The sequence below is a fragment of the Echiichthys vipera genome (genome assembly GCF_963691815.1).
Source record: "Echiichthys vipera genome assembly, chromosome: 2".
NCBI classification, from domain to species: Eukaryota; Metazoa; Chordata; class Actinopteri; order Perciformes; family Trachinidae; genus Echiichthys; species Echiichthys vipera.
The window spans coordinates 706,956-716,955 of NC_139827.1; the positions used below are offsets into that span (position 1 = coordinate 706,956).

A 10,000-nucleotide genomic window follows, 5' to 3' on the forward strand; every position below is an offset into this window, starting at 1 on the left:
CAATCCAGGAGAGATGCTAACAGGACGTGGCTAACAGTGGTTAGCTCGGGGCAGCACGGTGAAGGCATTCAAAGGTCTTTTTTAACCACTAATGCTGCTGAAAATAACAGCAAACCTCTGCAGCAGCATGAGAAGAGTCCCTACACACACACACACACACACACACACACACACACACACACACACACACACACACACACACACACACACACACACACACAACAAAGCGTCATCAGCGTAGTTAGTGAAGCCAGAGTTTATTAAAGAGTGTTTTAAAGACTTACCTACTGGCCCCTGCACCAGCTCCTCTCATAGTAAAGTCCATTACAGTGGAAGGAGCCCATTGGTGCTTTGTTGTGTGTGTAGGGACTCTTCTCATGCTGTGTGTGTGTGTGTGTGTGTGTGTGTAGGGACTCTAATGTTGCGGTCACAGCCGCGCTGCTTGATCGTATTTGGAGCGTGGCGCCAGTCGTGTGTTTGGAGCGTGGTGGCAGTTCAGTAGCAGCCTGCAGCTCTGATCTGCTGCTGTGCTAAATGGCAGCGATGCTAATGCTAATGCTAACAGGGATCTGAATGCTTCAAAGAACAGAAACGAGCTCGCAGGTGAAGTGTGTCGTCGTGTTGCGGTGAGATCAGACCGCGATTCAGACGAAAAGTTCAATCTTTTCAACTCGCACGTTGGAGGCGTCGTGGGTAAAGTGAGGAAAGCGCCGTGCGCGTAGATTGACGTATGCAATTATGCAATTGCGCTGCTTTGATCGCGTCCATCCCAAACAGTGTGAACTCAGTTTTATCACGCTGCTGCAGAGGTTTGCTGTTATTTTCAGCAGCATTAGTGGTTAAAAAAGACCTTTGAATGCCTTCACCGTGCTGCCCCGAGCTAACCACTGTTAGCCACGTCCGGCTGTTAGCATCTCTCCTGATTTCTACCTTAATAAAAACTGTCTCCATGGTTACGGATGATTAAAGTGCAGACAAAGACCCTGGAGGAGACGTTTACGCCAGATTTACACTTTAAAGTCCAAACCTGAGGCGGATACGCGTCTTTGAGGACGTTGGAACTCGGAGAAAAAGCTTTTTATCGAGTTCCTTCGGTTTCAGCTGAAAGCTTGTAGATAATATTTAAGTCTGTTATTTAACTTCCTGTGTCATTCCTGCTCCTCATCGTCACGGTGACGCACCTGGAGGCTGAACCAGCGGCTCCTGTTGTTGTTTTTAAAGCCTCAGAAACTGTTTCAGTAAAGAAAACACTAAAAACTCGCCTCACGCGTGGAGCAGCAGCTCGCTGAGGCGGCGTCCGTGGGTTTTTAAGCCAAAATGACTGAAAGCTTCGTTCCACACGTCGACCTCATCACGCCGTCGTTGTTTTAATCCTCACGTCACCGTCACCGTCACCACCGCGTGCTTTTGTTTCTGTACAGTTCGGTTTTTTACATCCACACTTTGGGCATGTGTATGAAATATATACATATATAAATAATACTTTTCTAGACCTTTTGTAGCTGGAGGAGCAGCGGTCGGGCGTGGACCAGGCTCAGCTCACTGGATGTAAAGGAATGCTTTCGTGATTTGTGGATATGTCTAATAAATTCCTTTTTTATAAATATATATTTGTAAAGTTACTCTGACACGAGCGCTGCGACTCCACCTCCTTCTTCTCTTTTGTCTTCTTTTGCATTTTAAAGTTTTTTTCCTTAATTTATTTTTCAATATTAAACCAAACTCCTCCAACACACAGAGCGTGTCGCTGTCTCTTTGAACGTCCTCGGTCCTGTGTTCTCCGTTTATGTCCTGCAGGGGGCGCCGCTCACTGCCACGGCAACGCAAGACAGTCAAAGGAATCATGTTAAAAGAGTTTGATGGCTCGACATGTAGGCTCTGTAGGCTGCAAGCCCACGCCAGCCGCCTACACAGGTGCACGACAATGAGTCAGCGGCAGCGTGATGACAGCGGAGCGGAGCCACGAGGCTGGAGACTGAACGGCTCTGGAAGAGAAGGAGGCAGCATCTAACAACAGTGGTCTCTCTGAGAGGAGCACAGCAACCTCCCTGAACAGAACCCAGAGACCATCACAGAGGCAGACATCCAAGAACCAGTCTCAGGTACGAACCCGGACCAGACATGATCCACGCCGACTGGCTCAGGAGCCTCAGAGCACCGTGAACCAGCTGCGGAGAGACGGGACTCACCCAGAACGGCAGAATGGTCCTGATCATGAAGGACCCCATAAAGGGTGCAGTCCCCTCCAACTATCAGCCAATAACCTCCCTCTCCACAACAGGGAAGCTCATGTCAGACAGGTGTTCACATGGACCAACACATGAGCAAAGCACAGAAGGGCAGTGGTGGAGACACCAGAGGAGCCAAACACCAGCTCCTGGTTGACAGACTGAGTCCCGACACACCAACCTGTGCACAGCCTGGACTGATCAGCAGCAAGCCCACGATTCGATGCCGAACACATGGATCAGGGAACATCAACAGGACTCTAAGGGCCTTCATTGCAAACCACACTCGAGGCCAATGGTGAGACACTTGCATCCAGTATCCATCAAGCGTGACATCTACCAAGGAGATGCTCTGTCGCCACTGCTGTTCTGCAGAGGTCTGAACCCCCTGAGCCAAATAATCAACAAGACTGGATATGGATACCGCCTCAAGACTGGAGCTGCGATCAGTCCCCTCCTCTACATGGACGACATCACGCTGTACGCTAAGAGCAAATGGGACGTTGACTCCCTGATCCACACCAGGATCTACAGCAGTGACACTGGGATGTCATCCGCGCTTGAGAAATGAAGTAGGACGGTGACACGGAGAAGCAAGGTAGACCACGCCGAAGGGGTCCCACTACCAGAAGGAACGACAGCAGACGTGGAGGACGGTTACAAGTACCTCTGAATACCAAAGGCAAATGGCAACGAGGAAACAGCAACTGCCAAAGACCTGCAGCGAGTAAGACGAGTCCTGAGAAGCAGCTCCGCCCTGCCAGTGATCAGACACCCTGCTGAATAATCAGAAGGCCAAAGGACGAGATACAGACCACAGATGTTAAGACCCAGAAGCTCCTCACCACGCATGACGGGTTCCAGCCCAGATCCAGCACCCTGGGACTGTACGCACGCCGTAGGGAAGGAGGCTGTGGACAAGTGAGCGTGAGCCACGATCCAGGATGCAACATCCACGCTCCATGAACACATCAGGGATAAGGACCCCCCCCCCCGGATGACGTACTCAGTGAGTGTCTCAGACAATGGTGAGCACATGAGGAGGTGCTGGAGGAGGAGCCAACATGGGAGGACAAGCCCCTACACGGCACGTACCACCGGAGCATCACTGAAGTGGCTCAAGAGAGGTCCGGCCTACAGGACAGCACTGAGGCACTCATCATGGCTGCACAGACAAGACCTGAGGTGTAGGTCGTGCAAAGAGGCACCGGAAACGATCCAACACACAACTGCAGGGTGCAGGATGCTGGCAGGGGAAGCAAACATGTGGAACGGCACAACCGAGTGGCTGTGATAGTGTACAGACACATCTGTGCAGAGTACGGACTGGAAACCCCAAGATCCAAATGGGAAACTCCTCCAAAGGGGGTGAAGAACGAGCGAGCGAAGATCCTGTGGGACGCCCAGATACAGACTGACAGGATGGTGACGGCAAACCAAGCAGATATGGTGGTGGATGAATGACGGAGGAAAGCCGTGGTGGTGATGGATGAAGGACGGAGGAAAGCCGTGGTGGTGGATGAAGGGCAAAGGAAAGCCGTGGTGGTGGATGAAGGACGGAGGAAAGCCGTGGTGGTGGATGAAGGACGGAGGAAAGCTGTGGTGGTGGATGAAGGACGGAGGAAAGCCGTGGTGGTGGATGAAGGACGGAGGAAAGCCGTGGTGGTGGATGAAGGACGGAGGAAAGCCGTGGTGGTGGATGAAGGACGGAGGAAAGCCGTGGTGGTGGATGAAGGGCGGAGGAAAGCCGCGGTGGTGGATGAAGGACGGAGGAAAGCCGCGGTGGTGGATGAAGGGCTGAGGAAAGCCGTGGTGGTGGATGAAGGGCTGAGGAAAGCCGCGGTGGTGGATGAAGGATGGAGGAAAGCCGCGGTGGTGGATGAAGGACGGAGGAAAGCTGTGGTGGCGGATGAAGGACGGAGGAAAGCCGCGGTGGCGGATGAAGGACGGAGGAAAGCCGCGGTGGCGATACCAAGCGGCGGGAACATCTGCAAAAAGGAACATGAGGAACTTGAAAAGTACCGCGGGCTCAGAGAGGAGCTGGAAGGTAAAGAGGACAGTCGTGCCCGTGGTGATCGAGCACGAGAGGCAGTGACCCTGAGCTGGAGGAGGCTACAGCAGGTTCAAGAACAACCTCGGACATCTGGGTCCAGAAAAGTGCAGCGCTCAGAGCAGCAACGGTACCGTGCAGAACCCTCAAGCTCCTGGGGTCTGGTAGAGGACCCGAGCTCAGAGAGAGGGTCAACCACCCGCGGAGGGTGAGGAGAAGATTTATATATATTATTTATATATCTCCACTTTATTAGGTACCTTGCTGGTACCGGGTTGGACCCCTTTTGCCTTCAGAACCGCTTTAATCCTTCGTGGCTCAGATTCATCCAGGTTCTGGAACCTTCCTCAGAGACCTGTTTCCATGTTGACGTGACAGCATCACGCAGCTGCTGCAGATGTGTCGGCTGCACGTCCGCGACGCCGGTCTCCCGTTCCTCCGCATCCCAAAGCTCCTGCTGGACTCGGACCTGGGCACCGTGGAGCCGTCTGAGTGCAGCGAACTCATCGTCATGATCCAGAAACCAGAACATGATTCACACTTAAGGACCCGGAGCGTTCTCCTGCTGAAGGAGCATCAGAACACGGGTCCACTGTGGTCGTAGAGGGGTGGACCGGGTCAGCAGCAGAACTCAGGGAGGCTGTGGTGTTGGTACCGTGCTCAGTGGTGCTAATGGGCCCAGAGTGTGCTCAGAGAACACCCCCCACACCGTTACAGCACCAGCACCAGCCTGAACCGCTGACACCAGGCAGGATGGACCCGTTCATGTTCTGACGCCAAATTCTGAGACTCATCAGACCAGGAAACGTGTTCCCACTCTGGTGTTGTCCAGTTCTGGTGAGCCGGTGCCGGTCGGAGCCACAGTTTCCTGTTGTTAGCCGACAGGATGGCCCCGGACCCCCTCCAGACAGGGTCTCTCTTCCTCTTCCTGGTTCATACATGCGGTCTTTGTGAACCAATGTTACTCCGGCCCCTCCCCTGAGACCAGGAGCACCAGGGTCCAGACCACAGCCCTCAGGGTCACAGGGACTCAGACCTGAACCACCATGAGGGGACGGGTCCAGACCACAGCCCTCAGGTTCACAGGGACTCAGACCTGAACCACCATGAGGGGACGGGTCCAGACCACAGCCCTCAGGTTCACAGGGACTCAGACCTGAACCACCATGAGGGGACGGGTCCAGACCACAGCCCTCAGGGTCACAGGGACTCAGACCTGAACCACCATGAGGGGACGGGTCCAGACCACAGCCCTCAGGGTCACAGGGACTCAGACCTGAACCACCATGAGGGGACGGGTCCAGACCACAGCCCTCAGGGTCACAGGGACTCAGACCTGAACCACCATGAGGGGACGGGTCCAGACCACAGCCCTCAGGGTCACAGGGACTCAGAATAACGTGAGAATAACTGAGAAACTGAGAATAAAAACAATAAAAATAATAAATATACTTTATAATAAAAATGATTTCCATATTCTTCATCTGTAGTTTCCTCACATTGAGGATCCTCCACAGACCGAAGCTGAACGTGATTGGCTGCAGTGGTGCAAGCAGCAGAGGATGCTGGGAGATTTTCAGGATGACGACAGTGATGACGAGGATGACGCGGAGGAGGAGCTCTGACGTCACGTGTGTTGCAGCAGCGGCGCCGTGAAGCTGCAAAGCTGCAGGAAGCGACTCTCCTTCTGCTCCTCCGTCCTCCTCCTGTGCCCTCCGCCTGCCCCCGGCCTCCTCCCGGCCTCCTCCCGGCCCCGGTCCGCGGCTCCTCTCTGCGGGTCTTTGTCCTCATGCGGGTGTCGGTCCCGCACCGGCGCAGACAGCGGGCCTTCCTGTAGCCGCCGCCCCGGCCTCCCTCTGCTGCGGCCGGCGGAGCCTCCCAGCCGAGCCCCGCTGAGGTGGCCTGTTCCCGGGGAGAGATGCTGTAGAGCGGCCGGCGGAGGAGATGCTTGTTCCGGACTGAAGGAGCAGGAAGATGTCGGGCAGGATGCCGCTGCCCCCGGTGAGCGAGAGAGAGTCCGAGCCGGTGAGTCCGCCTCAGTATCGATCATTGATCATTGATTCATCACTGATACTTTAAGTGTTGTTGTGAGTGTGATCCTCAGTGCCTGGCTCACGGGCTCCTCGGCAGCGGCAGCATGTTGAGTCACATTTCAACCTTTAAAGATGTTCGATAGCCTTTCATCTCTCAGATGACATCACTTCCTATTTTACACAAAACAACCACAAAGAGACAAAAAAACAACCATAAAGAGACACAAAACAACTACAAAGAGACACAAAACAACTACAAAGAGACACAAAACAACCACAAAGACACAAAACAACCACAAAGAGACACAAAACAACCACAAAGAGACACAAAACAACCACAAAGAGACACAAAACAACCACAAAGAGACAAAAAAACTACAAAGAGACACAAAACAACTACAAAGACACACAAAACAACTACAAAGAGACACAAAACAACTACAAAGAGACACAAAACAACCACAAAGAGACACAAAACAACCACAAAGAGACACAAAACAACTACAAAGACACAAAACAACTACAAAGAGACACAAAACAACTACAAAGAGACACAAAACAACTACAAAGAGACACAAAACAACCACAAAGAGATAAAAACAACTACAAAGAGACACAAAACAACTACAAAGAGACACAAAACAACTACAAAGAGACACAAAACAACCACAAAGAGACACAAAACAACCACAAAGAGACACAAAACAACCACAAAGAGACACAAAACAACTACAAAGAGACACAAAACAACCACAAAGAGACACAAAACAACTACAAAGAGACACAAAACAACCACAAAGAGACAAAACAACTACAAAGAGACACAACACAACCACAAAGACACAACACAACCACAAAGAGACACAAAACAACCACAAAGAGACACAAAACAACCACAAAGAGACACACAACAACTACAAAGAGACACACAACAACTACAAAGAGACACAAAACAACCACAAAGAGACACAAAACAACCACAAAGAGACACACAACAACTACAAAGAGACACAAAACAACTACAAAGAGACACAAAACAACCACAAAGAGACACAAAACAACCACAAAGAGACACAAAACAACTACAAAGAGACACAAAACAACTACAAAGACACAACACAACCACAAAGAGACACAAAACAACCACAAAGAGACACAAAACAACCACAAAGAGACACAAAACAACTACAAAGAGACACAAAACAACTACAAAGAGACACAAAACAACTACAAAGAGACACAAAACAACTACAAAGAGACACAAAACAACTACAAAGAGACACAAAACAACTACAAAGAGACACAAAACAACTACAAAGAGACACAAAACAACTACAAAGAGACACAAAACAACTACAAAGACACAACACAACCACAAAGAGACACAAAACAACTACAAAGAGACACAAAACAACGCGCCCTCGTCCTCTAACGCGCCCTCGTCCTCTAACGCGTCCTCGTCCTCTAACGCGCCCTCGTCCTCTAACGCGCCCTCGTCCTCTAACGCGTCCTCGTCCTCTAACGCGTCCTCGTCCTCTAACGTGTCCTCGTCCTCTAACGCGTCCTCGTCCTCTAACGCGTCCTCGTCCTCTAACGTGTCCTCGTCCTCTAACGCGTCCTCGTCCTCTAACGCGTCCTCGTCCTCTAACACGCCCTCGTTCTCCAACGCGCCCTAACCCTTTCACGCGCCCTCTTCCTCTAACGCGTCCTCGTCCTCTTCGGTCAGACACTCAGCAGTCTGTTTACTATTGATTTTTCCCAGAATGCACTGCAGGATGTGATATCAGAGGCTCTCACTTATAAAATCCTTCAGTTTGACCTTTGACCTTGGTCATGGTGACAGGGGAGCAGCTTCTGTCACCGTGACAACAGATGGGTTTAATGTGCGTGCGTGCGTGTGTTTGTTTGTGTGTGTGTGTGTCCGTGCGTGCGTGCGTGCGTGCGTGCGCGTGTCAGCCAGACGTCCCCCGCCTGTGTTTCACACCTGATCCTCGGGTCCAGGTCTCTGCGGTGCGGTGACGTCACGGTGTAACTGTAGAGGTGCTGGTCTCCCGTCAGACCGGTTTCCATCAGCTCCAGTTCCTCTGGGGCTCGGGTGCTCGTGTGTGTTCGTCACACGGCTCCTGTGAGAGGATGAGTGTGTGTGTGTTCGTCACACGGCTCCTGTGAGAGGATGAGTGTGTGTGTGTTCGTCACACGGCTCCTGTGAGAGGATGAGTGTGTGTGTGTTCGTCACACGGCTCCTGTGAGAGGATGAGTTTGTGTGTGTTCGTCACACGGCTCCTGTGAGAGGATGAGTGTGTGTGTGTTCGTCACACGGCTCCTGTGAGAGGATGAGTGTGTGTGTGTTCGTCACACGGCTCCTGTGAGAGGATGAGTGTGTGTGTGTTCGTCACACGGCTCCTGTGAGAGGATGAGTGTGTGTGTGTTCGTCACACGGCTCCTGTGAGAGGATGAGTGTGTGTGTGTTCGTCACACGGCTCCTGTGAGAGGATGAGTGTGTGTGTGTTCGTCACACGGCTCCTGTGAGAGGATGAGTGTGTGTGTGTGTTCGTCACACGGCTCCTGTGAGAGGATGAGTGTGTGTGTGTGGATGAAACGAGGCGACACGTGAACGACGTGTTCTTACGTTACACCGCAGAATCATGAAGATCTGTTACAGTGACGACGGCGAACGACTGCGTGTGAAAATACAGACTTCACACGTTTACATGGACGTGAACACACACACACACACACACACACACACACAGAGACACACAGACACACACACACACACACAGAGACACACAGACACACACACACAGAGACACACGCACACAGACACACACACACACACACACACACAGACTAGCAGAGACTTTTGTGTGTCTTTGTAGTTGTTTTATGTCTCTTTGTGGTTGTTTTGTGTCTCTTTGTAGTTGTTTTGTGTCTCTTTGTGGTCGTTTTGTGTCTCTTTGTGGTTGTTTTGTGTCTCTTTGTAGTTGTTTTGTGTCTCTTTGTAGTTGTTTTGTGTCTCTTTGTAATTGTTTTGTGTCTCTTTGTAGTTGTTTTGTGTCTCTTTGTGGTCGTTTTGTGTCTCTTTGTGGTTGTTTTGTGTCTCTTTGTAGTTGTTTTGTGTCTCTTTGTAGTTGTTTTGTGTCTCTTTGTAGTTGTTTTGTGTCTCTTTGTGGTTGTTTTGTGTCTCTTTGTAGTTGTTTTGTGTCTCTTTGTAGTTGTTTTGTGTCTCTTTGTGGTTGTTTTGTGTCTCTTTGTTGTTGTTTTGTGTCTCTTTGTGGTTGTTTTGTGTCTCTTTGTAGTTGTTTTGTGTCTCTTTGTAGTTGTTTTGTGTCTCTTTGTAGTTGTTTTGTGTCTCTTTTTAGTTGTTTTGTGTCTCTTTGTAGTTGTTGTGTGTCTCTTTGTAGTTGTTGTGTGTCTCTTTGTAGTTGTTGTGTGTCTCTTTGTAGTTGTTTTGTGTCTTTTTAGTTGTTTTGTGTCTCTTTGTGGTTGTTTTGTGTCTCTTTGTAGTTGTTTTGTGTCTCTTTGTGGTTGTTTTGTGTCTTTTTAGTTGTTTTGTGTCTCTTTGTGGTTGTTTTGTGTCTTTTTAGTTGTTTTGTGTCTTTTTAGTTGTTTTGTGTCTCTTTGTGGTTGTTTTGTGTCTCTTTGTAGTTGTTTTGTGTCTCTTTGTGGTTGTTTTGTGTCTTTTTAGT

General features: G+C 50.4%; 2 protein-coding genes across 4 annotated transcripts in view; both read left to right on the forward strand.

Moving 5' to 3' along the window:
• Nucleotides 1-1,735, forward strand: part of LOC310960924 (atlastin-2-like) — a 23,278-nt gene extending 21,543 nt beyond the window's left edge. For both annotated transcript variants that reach the window (XM_083932790.1, XM_083932791.1), the window contains one exon: nt 1-1,735. This exon is cut by the window's left edge and continues 2,238 nt beyond it. The gene's annotated coding sequence lies outside the window, so the exon portion shown is untranslated.
• A 4,380-nt stretch (nt 1,736-6,115) lies between these two features.
• LOC310960901 (serine/threonine-protein kinase MARK1-like) overlaps nt 6,116-10,000 on the forward strand; it is a 15,444-nt gene continuing 11,559 nt past the window's right edge. For both annotated transcript variants that reach the window (XM_083932741.1, XM_083932742.1), the window contains exon 1: nt 6,116-6,303. In XM_083932741.1, the coding sequence (XP_083788867.1) occupies nt 6,253-6,303 (51 nt within the window). In that variant the 5' untranslated portion in view covers nt 6,116-6,252. The remainder of the gene's footprint in view (nt 6,304-10,000) is intronic.